This window comes from Anopheles coustani, chromosome 3, assembly GCF_943734705.1.
Source record: "Anopheles coustani chromosome 3, idAnoCousDA_361_x.2, whole genome shotgun sequence".
NCBI lineage: Eukaryota > Metazoa > Arthropoda > Insecta > Diptera > Culicidae > Anopheles > Anopheles coustani.
Window position 1 is genome coordinate 29,114,647 of NC_071288.1, and position 15,914 is coordinate 29,130,560.

General features: G+C 46.0%; 1 protein-coding gene across 3 annotated transcripts; it reads right to left on the reverse strand.

The window, feature by feature from the left end:
- Positions 1-1,031: 1,031 nt before the first annotated feature.
- LOC131272640 (dihydropyrimidinase) lies at positions 1,032-15,766 on the reverse strand. Of its 3 annotated transcripts, XM_058274458.1 has the most exons (8): positions 15,730-15,766; positions 11,054-11,404; positions 5,028-5,122; positions 4,663-4,853; positions 4,156-4,577; positions 2,910-3,148; positions 1,176-1,906; positions 1,032-1,111 (listed from the first exon to the last, which is right to left on the reverse strand). In XM_058274458.1, exons 2-8 carry the CDS (start codon positions 11,102-11,104, stop codon positions 1,032-1,034), a joined length of 1,809 nt encoding a protein of 602 aa, XP_058130441.1. In that variant the 5' UTR covers positions 11,105-11,404; positions 15,730-15,766. The 3 variants fall into 3 exon arrangements, with proteins under 3 accessions (XP_058130441.1, XP_058130442.1, XP_058130440.1); XM_058274459.1 differs by lacking the exons at positions 2,910-3,148; positions 15,730-15,766 and adding an exon at positions 2,200-2,423 and having other exon boundaries at positions 11,054-11,500; XM_058274457.1 differs by lacking the exon at positions 15,730-15,766 and having other exon boundaries at positions 11,054-11,500.
- Positions 15,767-15,914: the final 148 nt, after the last annotated feature.

Below are 15,914 nucleotides of genomic sequence, written 5' to 3' on the forward strand. Positions count from 1 at the left end.
CCAAGCCACATTAAGGTATCGCAAAAAAGAGTTCGGTCATGAAATTTTAACACACACTATTTGTTCCCCCTTTGCTAATGCATAGTTCTACTTTCGTTAGCCCTACTCCACCTCCGGTACACTTTCAATGTCTAACTAGCCTGAAACGGAAATGCACAGCTTCGACCTTCAACGTTTTCGCGCAACGCAGGATAGATAACCCTGTTAACCTTCTGTGCTCTTTCCCCACCAAATTATGCCACCCGAGCCCGTGTTTGTTGGTATCAAGACGTTGTGCGTCTATAAATAATCATAAATACTTGTCCATATTTCGCGAAGGGGTGTTTACATGTTATAGAGATGCATTGCTGTTAATCCTATCGATTGCACATTTTCAAGTCTGCCTGTCAGCTAAATAGCGGTCACCTTTTGAAACTGTGGGTTCAAACATAATGCTTGCCGTTACAAAACAAAACGCATTGGAGAATTGTAAATTAATTTAAACTCCCACACGAATGATTGAAACGGTAACATAGGTTGTTACTTCAAATGTTAGGCAACTTAAATAAAACAAACTAATCTATGCTCGAAAACATCTTATATTCACTTAGATTTTACAAATGAAATGAAGCAGAATAATTTCGCTGAAGCGATCGTGATAGAAATAGGTAGCAGCAATGATGAACGTTTACATATTTATTTAGCTGATTGTAAGGTAATCATTGGTTTCAATTGTTTTTCACCGGACTATTGAGAATCAGTGCCGCATTTTTAAACCTGCTGGCCTCTTTCGCTTTGGGCGCTTTGATATGGTTGTACTAAGTTATTGGCCTCTTCCCAACAAAATAATCTCCACAGCGCGAAATTGTTCTAGGCTCTTCGCTTGTTATTTTGTTTAGTGTCCATATGGTGGTGGTTGCTGTTCCGGCGGCTCCATTTGGTACGTGTGCTCTTTGGAAGGTAAGAGGTTGCTAGTGTTGGAGGTAACTTGGCGAACCGCGTTGCTTAGTTGTATGCCTCTGCCCGTTCGACGTTGATGAAGCCGTCGCGCTCTACCAGAATCCGGAAGACTTTCCACCCGGAGGGGCACGTACACGAATGCACGAGCGGACTTCCGACTTGTCCAGTTCCTCTGCAATCGAATTAAACATTGCTTATTAGTAAAGGTAAGCTGCTGGCGGTGTGTTGTTCCTTACCGCTGATGGAGAAGGTTGATTCCTGCATATTTTTCGCTCCATCCGGACGATGCCCAAGGATGCTGTGCGGAGTGCTGACCTGTGAGTCTCCCGAGATGACGCTCAAGGCGGGCCCTGGGATGTACTTCTCCGGCAGTGGGTACGGGTCGTGGCCGTCGTTATCGTAGCCCGGCTTGTGATGCAGGTCCAGGTTCTGCAGTCCGTTGCGGGCCTGCTTGTCATCCGAGTCTTCCTCCGTGTGGACGCGCCCGTTCAGTGCGTCGTACACGAACGCCGGATAGACGGGAGTCTCCAGGAACGAACCCTGGCCCTCGGCCACCCGGACGTGCTCGTTTTCGAGACAGACGCGTCCACGGACGATCACGAACTCGGCCACACCGTGGCACTTCATGCCCTCGAAGATGTTGAAGTCGCACGCCTGGTGGTGGGTGGAGGCGGAAATGGTGCGTACGGCCTTCGGATTCCAGATCACCAGATCGGCGTCGGAGCCCGGGGCAATGCGGCCCTTGCGCGGGTACAGGTTAAAGATTTTGGCCGCGTTGGTGCTGGTGATCGCGACGAAGCGCTGCGCATCGATCAGCCCCGTTTGAACACCCTTCTCCCAGACCACCGACATGCGGTCCTCCACTCCGTTGACTCCGTTCGGGATTTTCGAGAAGTCTTTCAAGCCGAGCTCCTTCTGGTTACGGTTGAAGGTGCAGTTGTCACTGCCAGTCGTTTGCAGGTCATCCCTAAAATGGAGTTTAACCATTTTAGTAAGTAATTAAATAGACGAGTTCAAAGTATATCGAAGTAGTAAGGAAAACAAGAAAACAAAAGTTTAAGAAAGAAAGACATACGCACGAGAAAGTATAAATCATAAAAGTTTGTGTAAGTGAAAAGATAAGATAAGTGTAAAGCAACATAGAATAATCACAAATAAACAAAAAAAAAGTAAAAAACAAACATAAATAGCAGCAAACAACCGAAATACGATCCGTAGAAGCGAGCCCCCTAGCGGCACGGTGGAGAGATGCAAACTTACAGCGCCAGGAATTTGAGCAGATGCCGGGGCGTTTCCGGATCCTTCCGGATCGGTGGGCTGGTCGTGTAGTAGACCAGCGACTGCGGCCTTACGTTGGTCATCGTGCAGCCGAGCGAACTGGCCAGTGTTTCCCCGTACACCACGACCCCACGCCGTTTCGCTTGCGACAGCTGTTCCGCGGCCAGCTTGCTCGTCACCCGGGTCACGTACAGCGGTGTCTTCGTCTGTGTGGTTTTTTGGGAGCGCCGTGTGTGGTTCGTGGTGTGTACATTTGTTTCGGAATGTGTTTCATTGGTTGATGAGCAGTTTGGATAGGTTTCAACACGGCAGAACACACACCACACAGAACGTGCAGCAGGATGGCAGTTAATGTTAGATTATAGCCCAGTTTTTCATTTGATTTTCACAAAAGTGCAAGCGGCAGCATGAGGAAAAAAGAAGGACAATGAAGGGTGAAATGAGTTATACTTAGTTGTGTAGTTGTTTGTCATGTTGATGCGAGTTTTGTCCTAAGGGGAAAACATATATGCAGCACGCAAAAACCGAAAACCCTATCTTGGTTTCTGTGACATTGTCGAAGGACATTCGGGCGCGAGGGACATGAGCCAGTTAGTAGTTTGCAAGAGCGACACTCATGGACGAGCAACAACAAACAAATGGACCCAAGGGACCGACTTTTTCGGCCCCCGCCAAACCCCCCGGCTACTTACTGAGCCAGCAGCTTCATCATAAACTCCGGCGTGGTGGGGTCGGGTCTCAGCGGTGGGCTGAGCACGTGGGCGGCCGCATGGTGCCAGCATTTGTCGTGATAGTGCGTACCGTCGGTACCGAGGGCGGCCGCAAGCGTTTCGCCGAAGATGCCGGTACAGTTGTAGCGGCGGCGGGCGCGGGCCACCTCGATACCGGCCGCTTTGCTCATCACATGCACGACGTACAGTGGGCAGCCAGCCTGGGGGCGGCCAGGGAGTGTAGAAGAAGAGGCAAGGGAGTAGCATCGTAAATGGGACCGGAAGATAGAAATACCGAACCGAAGTAGAGATCATAAAAGTGGTAGAAAGATAGAAAATCAGAAACATAGTTGGGTTAGGAAGCAGTTAGAAGTATGAAAAAGACGGAATTAAATCAATAGAAATGAAAGTGAGGCTCTAGACAACCTTCGATAAGAAGAAAGTGAAAAGCAAAGGTCATGTTGGAAACGGTTGCGTGTCTTTGGGGTATTTTGCCTGCGGAGAACATTTGACCTCGAATAAAATGACCACACAATCGACTGTGGAGCATTCTAGACACTGGGTCAAGTTTAAAAATGGAATGGTCCTGACACGCAATGCTAGAAATTGTGGGCAATTAGAGCTAAGGACACGTTCCGAATAAGTGTTAAGTAACTTTAGTTGACCCACAATACCGGAATATCGAATACGACAAATCAGTCGAAAGTCGCCAAACTTGTTTGCGAAAAAGTTTGCCAAACGGATAAATACGACTGGTCAACTGGAACGTTTAATAAATAAATAGAACTAAAAACCAAATAAAATAATTTATGTTATAATTAAAGTTATCGAAAAACTAGTACTATTTTTGCGAGAAAGGTTAAAAGTGACTGACCCACATGTCAGAGACCTAGTCAGCGTTATATCTCCGAATGAAATGTCTTTAGGTAATATGAAGTGCATTATCGCACATTTATGCACTCGAAAGGGAGTTTGTTTCCACTCGAAACAATCTTATCTACTCAATATCAGCACGACGATGGTTTGTTGGTCCACTCCTGCAGACACGGCCCAATAAATTTTCACCGCATGTCAATTTTTGCCCAAAACAAACAATGGTCCAACGCACGTAATCTTATCATGCCACGCGTCGCTTATGTTGCAGTGCCATTTTTCTCCGCGTCCAAGACCAAACATGGTGCAGAATGGAACGGTTTGCTTAGAATGCCTTCCCAGCACGCCAACGTACCTGATGGGCGATCACGCAAGCACGGTTCGTGGCTTCCGCTTCAACCTCCTCCGTGCGGGACAGCTCGTGCCCTTCCGGTCCGGTCACACCGTCCGCCAGCAGCTTGGTGACGTTCTTCGCAATGATGTCGCCGTTCTCCGCGTGCACCATCGCGACCGCCCCGAGCTCCTTGCACGTCTCGAACACCTCGTACAGCTCGGAGTCGTTCAGCTGATACAGCCCCTTGTACGCCATGAAGCACTTGAACGAGTTGACGCCCCGCTCCCGGCAGAGGATGCGCATCTCGTCCCGGACCGACTTCGACCACCAGGTGATGCCGACGTGCAGGCCGTAGTCGCACACCACCATCGGGTCGGCCCGGCTGCGCCAGGTATCGTACGCCTCCAGCAGCGATTCGCCCTTCTTCGGCAGCACAAAGTCCACTGCGATCGAAGGAGGAGAAAGGTTTTGGGTCAAATCCAATTGGGAAAAAGCATTCCTACGATTTAGAGCCGGCACTTCACTTACTAATAGTGGTGGTACCACCGGCCACGGCCGCCTTCGTTCCCTTGTAGAAGTCATCCACCGAGACGGTGCCTCCAAACTCCAGCTGGAAGTGTGTGTGCGGATCGATACCGCCGGGGATGACCAGCAGGCCCGTCGCGTCGATCGTCCGGCAGCCGCCCGGGACCACGAAGTCCGCACCGGAACCGACGTACCTGCAGTTCGGACGTGAGAAGAGTTAGCGATACCCACTGCTGGATGGATCGATGTTTGGCCAGCGGCCAATTCGTCGCCGGGAAGTCGTTTAGCCTCGAGCGAACTCACTGGAGCTCGCTGGCAACCATTCTTTTCGCATTCTTAGGTGTCCAATTTTCGACGTTCCAACTTACCGAACGGTTCCGTCCTCGATGTAAACATCCGCTTGTTGCACACCGTCGTGGTTCACGACATGGCCGCGCTTGATGTACAGCCGATTTTGCGCACTCTATCGGGATATAAAAAGACACAAAGAAAAGACAGAGTTTTTAAAACATGTTTAGTACACTCCACTTCATTACACATAGTCTACTATCAGTAGAGAGTTCTTCTAGTGCCATCGTCTATCATTGGATCTTGCATCATTGTGATGCTTTTCGCAAACCTTAGCTTCTTTCTTTACTTCTACTTCTGGCTCCATTGGTTCGCCTTTAACCACTTCGGTTACTTTTCCCCGAGCAATATCTTTGACCGGCTCTGTCTCTTCACCCGTATTGGTGGACGATTCGGCTGTGACTGCGACAACCTGGGTCGCCGTGTCGGTCGTCTCGCTGCTCAGCGCTTTATCGCTCGCACCAGAGGGTAATTTGTGGGGCGAGCTTTCGCCCTCAACGAGCACGGTGGGCACATCCTCCCCGTTGGTGACGCTATCTTGCGCCGCTTCCGACATCTTATCGACTACCGTCACGGCGGGGAACCAATGGAATGGAAAGGTAAACGGTCGTCTGCTTCGGAACGGGTTGAGGTTAGAGATTAGAATGATGATGTACGTCGCAGAATGGTTACTTGATTATTTCGGCATACAGCTCATGGCTACTGAGATGGAAGAGATTTGGAAGAAGATTTCAAATCCCGACCTTGATGTTTCGATTATGGCCTCCTTTAATGATGCCGAGATCTTGTTCGCGAGTCCAAATTAAAGTTGTTCTACATGCTTTAAAATGATTTTACCACAAAGAAATTAGAGTTCCCTTCCGATCGTTCCCTTGCGTGGCTTCGGACGTAAATGGTTATTCACCTGCTTTAGTTTAAACCTCCAAGCTCAATGACATGCCACCTCAAGGATTTTCTGACCTCCACGGCAGATATACATAAATCCAAGGGTAATTCTGAGCGCTGCCCTTTACTGCCACGTCTAGCACTCCGTACCGAATGGTTAAAGTTCTTGTCCAACCAAAAGGGCCCTTCTTTGTGGGGCTTCATCGATCGAAATGAGCAATCGTTGTTTGGTAGACAGCGTAGTTAAAAAAAACAACGGTTCAGTACATTTAGGCACACCTCTTCCTGTCCGACTTGCTCTTGTAACGAATAACAACAACTTAATTAGGAATTTTCACGCAACCCTTTCCCGGGAAACTGGCGTGGACTTCAGCGCACGCTTTCGTTAGTCAGCACTTTTTCCGATCGAATCTCGATTCGTGTTTGGGTGCCATGCGGTAAGAAACAAGTACAAGCGAAGGAAGACAATCATTCGAATGGAAATTTGGTAACGCGGAAATGAACTACACAATCCTAGCTCACGACCGTTTGAAAATAAAACATTCTTTTTCTGCGCATCCGATTCGCCGGACGGAGGAAACTGGGGTTGATAGGGATGTTTCAATTTTCCACCGGTTTCCAAGATGACGGTCCGGATTTGGCGGGCGGGCGGGCCGGGTGTGCGAGCGTTTCGGGACGTGTAATTGATTTTTGTTCCCTTCTTGCTAACGATCGTTTCGTACCTGCCGCATGCAAACGGTATTTAAAATGGAAGCATCGTCTTCTTCTCCCAGCGAAGGAAAAACAATTAACGAATCCGGGTATGAAATAGAGCCAGAACAAAAACCCCACCAGCAGAATGAAACTGTACAGTGGGCTCGCGAAGGGTTATTCTTTGCGTTCGTTTTAAACGGGGGGAAGAGAGTTCGCACCCTAAGCCAATCATAGCTCCACTCGTATGATGAAAAGATCGAACCCGGTGGAGAAAGGAAGGAGGGGGGGGGGGGGGGGGGGGGCGAAAGTAGGGAAAAACGAAGGGAAACACATTGGAGCATGTTTCGGGAGCATTAACACATAATCGACCAACGTGAAGTGTGTTCATGGACTCCGCCATTGCAGGGGAAACTCCATGTCTCAACTGAAGCAACAACATTAAACCGATAGCATCGGAAGAGTTCTTAAGACCGCATCACCTTCCCTGCGCCACTATCTCGCTGTAGGATAGCAAATGAGCAGCCACTTGAGAGTTGAGTTTGAAGTGGCCCGAGCGAAGTTGGCAGTCGGCCTGTCGACTGAACTGCACTTTAGGGGATGAGTGTGTCACTCTTCTGCAATGCACTTGCGGCATACGGGTTTTTTTCATCTCCCATTCGGCCAGAGAACGGAAGGGTGTATGTGTTTTGTTTCGTGCTTCACCCAATCATTGTCAATTGAATGCAGTATAATTTATTTTTCGACGACGACGACGATAACAATGCTTCAAATTTTCTGTTCTCGTCGGTCACCAACGACGACCCTGATTCTGGGTTGATCTTGAAATGCCAGTCTCATAACCATTGTTTTATTCATATATAAATCTACTTAAATACTTCAATCCATTTAGTACAAGTATTTTTAAATGTTCAATTTAGATAACAAGTTGAACAGAGCATGATCAAGTATTGTCCATTAAGCTGGGGTGTAGTGCGAATGTGTAACTTCCAGACTATTGCAGCTTATTGTGATCCACAAAATTTAGGCGAGCTCATTGCAGCTTCCACCAAATTAACACAAATATTTTGAAGAGCCAAAGATCATACCAAGAAAACAAAAGAACCATCAAAAAGAGATTATGTACACGGATTTGCTAAACCTAATACAAAACATCGCATGGCATTAATGCGAGATTCATGTTTTTCCATAAAAAATAAATATCAAGCATATTAGTTTCTTGAACGGCGATAAACGAAGCAATGGAAAAAAGCAAATTAAAATATTAAGCCTCCGAAAATCTCTTTACAAAAATTCAAAATGAATCTTAGGACGAGATAACAAATGCACCGTTTTTCAATGTCGGTGTTCAGCGGTCTGTAAATTCAAACTATGCTAATAATTTTTAATTATCTGTTTAAACAAATCCAAGTGAAGTCTTGTTTATAGCAGCAGATTGAGAATGGATAGTAGTTGTTACGAAAGCCTTCCAAAACGATCGTTAACGTTATTTGTCTTGGCCTTTCGACACAACTTTAATGTATGTTGCATTTTCTAATTGCAACCGTGCAATCGGAGATTAACGGAAAACATAATCATCGTACAAATGACGGCATCATGCCAGTCCGCTGACAGACACTCGTTGTCCTACCAGTACGGCCTTAATTGTTAATCATGCAACATTCCGTCGGACATGGCGTACGGTTAAGTAGTTAAGCGGTCGGGCACATAGAAAAAAAGCAAACAAACAGCATAGCATCGTTTTTCCAACTCATTTGTGCCTTCTATCTGAGGAACGGGTCGCTTGCAAAACAAAAACCCGGCACAGATAGTGATCGTTTGCTCAATTTAGCCAATCTGACCCAAACAGCACAGAGAGGCCGGTTCACCGTGGTGCCATGTTTGGGGCGTTAGGTGATTGTCACTCATCGTCGTCATTTTAAATGCGCCAGCACTTTCCCAATTAGTCGCAGGCAGACCCTTGCGTCGCATCGATCGGGCCCCCGACCCGATGCGGTCATCGTACGCCCGGACACACAGTCGGGACGGGAAGTGCCACATACCGGGTGCACTCTTCCGGATCCGTTTTTGGCAACGGGTGACGCAACGGTTGGCGCGCACGCTCGTTTTCGGAAACGGGAAAATTTAATTTATCAAACCGATTTAGATTTTCACTTCAGTGCATTGCGAATCGGTGACCGCGTGCGTGCCACTATCAGGGATCGTTAACTTTTCTAGGCGAAGAATAATGCTCCCTCCCCGAAACCTAGACGTGCCAAACCGGGGCCAGCTAGCCAAGAGGCACGGTTCCGGTCCGATGGCACGGGAATGGAAAGAACAAACCAGGTCGATGTGTTTTTTCTACTATCCGCTGCAGCACGTTTCGATTCGATTCTCCTGCTGTTCTGTTTGAACAGGAAATGACCTACAAGTGGATGGCCGTAGAAGTGTTTGGGGTTCGTAGGGCTACAAGAACAAATTTATTCGAAGAGTAACAATCTCTTTTCAGCCGGGGAAAAAGCTATCCAGAGTTCGCCTATGCCTTTTGTTTGTTGTGCCAGTGTTAGCATTAAAGGTTAAGATAATAAAACTGTAAAAAAAACTACCCATCCAGTGATAGGACAAATGAGACCTTCAGCTGACAGGGAGGCAAGGGAAAAAACGAACGTTCATGCCGGAAAACTCATTAATACCGACCGATGAGGGATTGGGCAGAAAAAAACGTGGCAATTGAATTAAATTGACAGTGTGACGCGACGGAAAGCATGCCTACGAAACGAAACTTAACCTTCAGCGGAAGAAAACAGACCAGAGCCGGCAGAAAATCGATAACACCAGCACCAACCAGGAGGCTCGTTCGTTAAACTCAAGGATAAATGCAAACAGTGGAGTAGAAAAACAAATTCTTGGATAGTTTCCTACGACCAATCCCTTCAAGCGCCTTGCGATCAGAGGAAGGGATGTAAGTTACGGCTGGAGTTGTTAAAAAAACGCGACTGTGAATCACTCACGTCGGAAATATTTATGAACCCTTGGGCAGTGGTTCGGCAGCGTGCCAGAGTAAATGTTATTGGATAATGGACGAACTATTTTTCAATTTATTTTAACCGGTTTTATCACTTTCCAGCATATAGCGTTCATCATTTAACTGCTTTAAATTTGATTTTGTATTTAACAGTCGAGCGAAATATAGTTCACAAATTCAATTGGCGACCCCTGCCGGCGCGTTACCCTTACCGGCAGATAGCTTGCCGGCCGGCAAATGGCTTTGGCATCGTTTGGGAGTTATTAATAATTCATGTGCATAACGCACCTAACGATATTGTTCCGCGCAACCGCGATGGAAGAAGGGCCAGACGAAACGTTTAACACGGAACGCAGGTTGGCCTGAGGAGAGTGGGAGATCCTATGTAGCACGGTGCATGAGGTTGCATGCCTCCGAAGGTTTATCGTTGGCTCGGGATTCAAGGGGCGATTAAATTTTATTATTCGGTGTGAGAAAATCTTATGGTGGAGAGATTTAGTTTTTTGAGTCAGTTTTATTTTAGTTGAAAAGATCTATTTTGTGATTGGGATGTTGCAGTTGCATTTCTGCTAGAATAAGTTATATAAAGTGTTTAAAGCTTCAACACCTTGTTACAAAATGTATCTAGTTTCTTTGCACATGTTATCACTACCATCCATTCTTCAATTGATACAGCTATATTTTAACTTGATTTCATCAACTACACACATAAATCAAATTGTTATTTAGTTTATTTCCATCCACCGAGCAAAATAATGTTTTAAAACAAGTGCTAGGTTTTTTTTCGTTACCTTAAAATCAGTTGAAGTCTGTTGGGTCTGAGCTCCTGTCATTATTTTTCGTTGCAAAGCGTGCCTACATGTTTCCCCTTTTCAAGACTAATATTTCATCTGGTTCCACATTGTTGATTCCGTGGTATCATGTGAGCTGGTTTCTATCTTTCTTTTGAAGTAGTTTTGCATCCGTAATGCAATAATCGTTTGTATTATTGGATATGAACAAAACACAGTTTACTTAGCTTGTTAAGCAGTAGTTCTTTTTTTTTAGCAGAGAGCACTGTTTGATTATTGTATTACATTTATTTTATGAATGTATCTTTTTGTAAAAATACACATTCAATGTGGTAAAAATGTTAACTTAACATGTTATATTTCTTATCGAATTTTAGACATACAAAAAAAATCAACTAACGTATTCCACTAAGTATGAGTTGAATGGAGAAAACTGGGAAAAAGTTAAAGATACACAAACAATACAAAGTAAAGCGACGGAGGGAATCGTCGGATAAACCATTGATTAATGTTGGTCCACCATTTCGATAACTTCTGCTCCATTCCGGTTGCCATTCAAAGCGTTTCATATCCATTAGACATCCCTTACTTTCAATGGATTTGAGTATCTATTTTCAACCATTTTCCCACCACATTCCTCCTCGTTAGCTCGTTACGCTAAACCCCACTGTCTTACCTGCAGATGAATCGGCACTTTCTTCACCGGTGCTGGTGTTGGGGATGCCATCTTCGGTCGCTAACTTGCTTTTATATTTCTTTCACTGGCCACGAGCACTAGTTTCTGCTGTTTTCCTTCCCGAAAATCTCCACCACAATCTTCCGATTGGGGCTGTATATTTAGATTCCGCACCACTTGTGCCACGCGTTGCTTCCGGCGTTTGTGCCTGTTATCGTCAAACTTTTCTCTTTCCTTCTGTTTTCTCACCAAGATGTGTGCCACTTTTGTTTACCACTTTTCACACGGCCTCCCGCTGGGGTTTTCCTGGCTTTGTTTTCTTTTCTTTTGTTTCACTCACTGTAGAATATGCTGCAACGATGCGTGTTGATGATGATGATGATCGATATTCAATTAAACGGGCGTGTGAGCCGACGAACGGCAGCTTCTCATGCGTGATCACCGAAAAATGTTTACTTTTCTGTTTTTTTTTTTTTTGGCAGACAAACACAACCCAGTAATCATTCGCACCCGAAATTACCCCGTAAAATCCACACCCGGATCGGAGTCAAGATCAACAGTGTGTAGACAAGCAATGGGAGTGGACAGCAATAGATCATTCGGCTCGCTTCGATGACAGTTTCGACAGCCATTATCGAAGTGCAAAAGGTGGTAATCTTTGGGTGCCAAATTAGGCACGAACCTATTAGCCCATTAGCGCAGAACGTTAGAGAACGTCGCGAGCGGTCCTAATCGAGATGTAATAATATAGCCTCTTCCAGTTCGTTCTGCTTCGAACCCGTTCGGTCATTTGACGACGCAGACTCAAGGGACTCTCCTGCCCTGGAACGCAAGGATAGACCTTCCAACTGGGGTTTCGGTTGTCGATCCAATTTGTTACGGCCATTACAGACCGGAGCGGCTGCCAACAACAGGTTGGTGTTAAATTTCACCACCATTACCATTATCCGCAGATGGTGATGACTATAGTTTAAATAGACAAGTGTAGCCAAGTTTACGCTGAACCAATGCCACTTGGTTAGTTTGATTGTAAAAAAGTCAACTAAATATAGAACCCACCCAATATTGTTGTGTTCGAAGAATTAACTAATTTTAGCATACAAAAATCTAAATTCTTCAACGTATCTGTCGCTTAACTGTTACCTCCTTTACACGTTAGCTTCCGCCAAAGTTTATCCAGCAATGTTGTAACCTAAACCCGGTAAACTTTTCGTTGGAAAGAACGCGGTGCAACACTAACAACACGTGGAAAGCAAAGAACGTCTGGCAAAAGGTTTAAAATCCACCGACCAACTATGCTAACTAACGAACCGCTGCGTAGAAAAAAAGAAACACTCTTTCCGCTCAACCACTGTGCAACCACAAAAGCCAACGAACTGCGAAACGGCCCGCGGAAAAAGCAAGACGAAAAGAAAAGGGGTTTTCTTTGGTGGATGGGTAGGTTGCCAGTTCCCTCCCTTCCGCACGCACTGACGGTGATGAGTGCGCAATAAGTCGCTGTGCGTTTGACGCAACACGTGGCGCAGCGTGTTTAACGATTAGATAAAAGTGATGGTAAAGGTGATGTTGATGCTCTGATACCTTGGGCAGGAGAGATGCTCTCCGGGAGGCTGGGTAAGCAACGAAACCCCTCGACGGGACCATGTTTGGCTAACTCATTAAAGCCACTTACTTGGGACGCAGCATTGATTTCGTTCCCCACTGAACACGGACACTTTGAATGTGTTACCCTTCGGACGAATCGATCGATGTGTTTGCTTTCTCTTCCTCTTTTTTCTCTTTTTGAGGTGCTTGTTTTGGACATACAGTGACAATTCGTGTCGTTAACATGTGAGGGTTAAAACACGCTTCTACCAGCCAAAAGAACCAATGCGAAGCAAAAGGGCTCGAAATAGGGGTTCACCGACAAATCCACCCGTCCATGATTCGGGTTGTAATGAATATTTATGGTGTAACTGTCTATTCCCACTACGGTTAGGAATACACAAACACGCACACGTTTGTTGTACTTTACCTCTTTCTTTTCCCACATTTCGAGCGGAAAACACCTTCCGTTTGTAATGGGATTGGAATGGTGTGTTGTGGGGGGGAAGCAAATGTAAAACACAAAATTATATATATGTATCACTTAAGTGTGAAATGGAAAAAAAAATCGAGGGAAATTTGTGAGATACTTGTGAAGCTTGCTGTACAAATAGTAGGGCACCGTTCGGCGTTGTGTGACCAAATATTCATGTTTAAATGAAGGGATGAAAAATCAAACAAAAAAAGCAAGAAATGCATCACGGTTTACTGTCGGTAATTATTCCATAAATTTTCAATCAATCCAACAAATTCCAAAATGCCGGGGACATCAAACGGAAGTGTACAATAAGTCAGGTATCGTCTTATCAACCCACTCTGATTACCCTCAATCGGGTTCGAGTGTCACAAGAGACACCGGTGCAGTTTACAAGGCAACACAAAGTATCGATTATCAACATTTAAAAACATCATCATTATCAACATCATCGTCGACATTCCAGCAAAACACCGCGATGGCAAACTTTGTTATCGACAACCGATCAGTTCGGGACAGAAATCAACTGATTGAAGTAGATTGTCGCAACATCTAATCGGTGTAATGATGCGTTTTCCAACACACACCTCATGCTTTTGAATGGTCTCGATTGTGTCAATAAAAGTGTTTTGATTGAGCGCGGTCCCCCTTTTCGAATCAGTTTGTTAAATGTTTAAATAGAACGATAGGAATCAGGTGATCGCCATCCGGTTGCATAATACCGCGCGATATGTTGTCCCAAGGCATTTGGGGATTCCTTCACATTTTACCATGATCTACGACAATTTGCCGTGTCTGTCTGTTGAAGCACTCAACCTCTGTTAGAGGGAGGAGAGGCGCGCCCTGTTCTGTTGACGATGGCAATTGAATCTAATTTTACGAGTTTCCCCTGTTCTGTTCTTCAAGCCACCACCCAAAGTGCAGCTTAAATTAGATAAAGACTCCGGTACCACGGTGTCACCGAGCGACTCTGCATTTTCTTCCCGATTTCAAGGCCCAACCGTGAACTCCTCGATGCCGACGGGCCCAAAAGGCGTTGGCCGAGGAGGTAAATCTAAAACGCATTTCGTGCGACATCCAACGGCTCGTCTTCTTTGGGGTGAGGGAGGCGTGGATAAATGTTCTCGAGCAGTGTTACCCACCGGACGGCGCCGGTCGGAAAAGCCGTGAAAATCCTAAAAATAAAACAATTCGTTCAATACAGAGTCCGTTGATTTGGGCTTGTTCAAGTGTGTGTGTAGCTGTCGTCAGATGATTGGAATCGGATTGTGGACGAACGATGAAAAATCCATGGGATAAGGCAAATGCTTTACAGGATCTCCAAGCATTAATCCATCGGGATTTGGCTGGCCAGATGGAATAAACACACGCACCAAGTACATTTGATTTTTTTCAAACAGCTGAAACAATCACGGTGCGATACATATCAACAAGAGTCAGTTTCCACCCACTCCAACTTCAATTCCTAGGAGGGATTTTTCAAAGTTTCAAATTTCAACACGGAATGACCTCTGGGAAGCTCAAGATGTTTTCCATTTGCCCATCCATTTAATCGACGTTTTTCCTCCCATCTTTCATATAGTTTGTGTTTGTTGATCAGCGTTTCCCTTCTTATGATTTTTTCAATCATCATCGTTCCTGTAGCACTATTTTTAATACATTTTCACCCCAACACCCTTGAGGGGGTGTGTTACTCGTAATTTTTAATTCTAACACTTTCACTCCGACTGGCCGCTCGTTCTATTTCAATGTTCGCTTGCACTAGTAGTGTTCGTGCAAAACTTGTCTGTTGATTAAAGAGTTACGACGAGGGGTAGAACATTTCATCACGCAGCTACCGGCCACAGGACAAGCGGTATGATAAGCGAACCGTTGAAAAACGTCGAAGTGGGGTTGAAGAGCCATGTGCACGCTAGAAGAGGGTGTGCGATTTATGCAGAGGGTGAACAGTAAATTCATCATGAGGGAAAAAATTGCTTGCATCGATGATGGTTGTTGTTTTTCCTTCCACACACACACGCACGCACACATACACACAAGCGTGAAAACCCGCGACACTCACGCGTAACAGCGCGCGCACGACATACGCAAGCGTCTCCATCATCGCACATGGTGGCGGAGGGCTGCGTCGGAAAATCATGCGACCGTAGCGAGACGCACCAGGGAAACACGGGAACAACAGTACGAAGGGTAAACAACGGCCGCAGATTAATAAAAAAAAACACACACACACACATCCGCACACTCACAGACACACAAAATCTGTGGCCACAGTTCGAACGGGATTCATCGCCGCAATCCCCGAAAGCCACCAAGAAACCGGAGGAACCCTTCGACGGGTGGGGCGAATTTTCACCCAATATCCGACCGTTCTTCCGAACGGGCTTGAAACACCGCTTCCACCCGACGTGCCATTTTGCACGCTTTCGGATGTGGCACACTTTTCTTTCCGTTAGCTCGGCTTCGGTCGCGGTCCGCGGTTCGTTCACTATCCGCCAGTTTCCGCGCTGGGTGGTATACGAAATACGATGGTGAAAATCCCCCTTCACAAACGGAGGGAAAAGCACATCATCGGCGGTGGAAATTATAACCACAGGAAACGTGGGAAGAAACGTACACTGCTGTGTGTGTATTGCGGTAGAAGTGTGAAAGCTTCTTCTCGCTAGAGAAAACACGTCCACTTGCGACGGAGGAAAGTAACGGACTGAACCTGGAACGGCGAGTTGATCTGGCATGAGTGCCACTTGGCCAAGCGGGCCCCGCCGCGACAGGTGCGATGGGTGGCCTGAGTGGCCCGCGGAT

Coding starts and splice junctions, on each gene's coding strand:
- LOC131272640 (XM_058274458.1), bottom strand. CDS start 11,104: ATGGCATCCCCAACACCAGCACCGGTGAAGAAAGTGCCGATTCATCTG. Junction 5,123..11,053: donor AAGTGCCGATTCATCTGCAG/GTAAGACAGTGG, acceptor ATATCCCGATAG/AGTGCGCAAAATCGGCTGTA. Junction 4,578..4,662: donor CGGTGGTACCACCACTATTA/GTAAGTGAAGTG, acceptor CTTCGATCGCAG/TGGACTTTGTGCTGCCGAAG.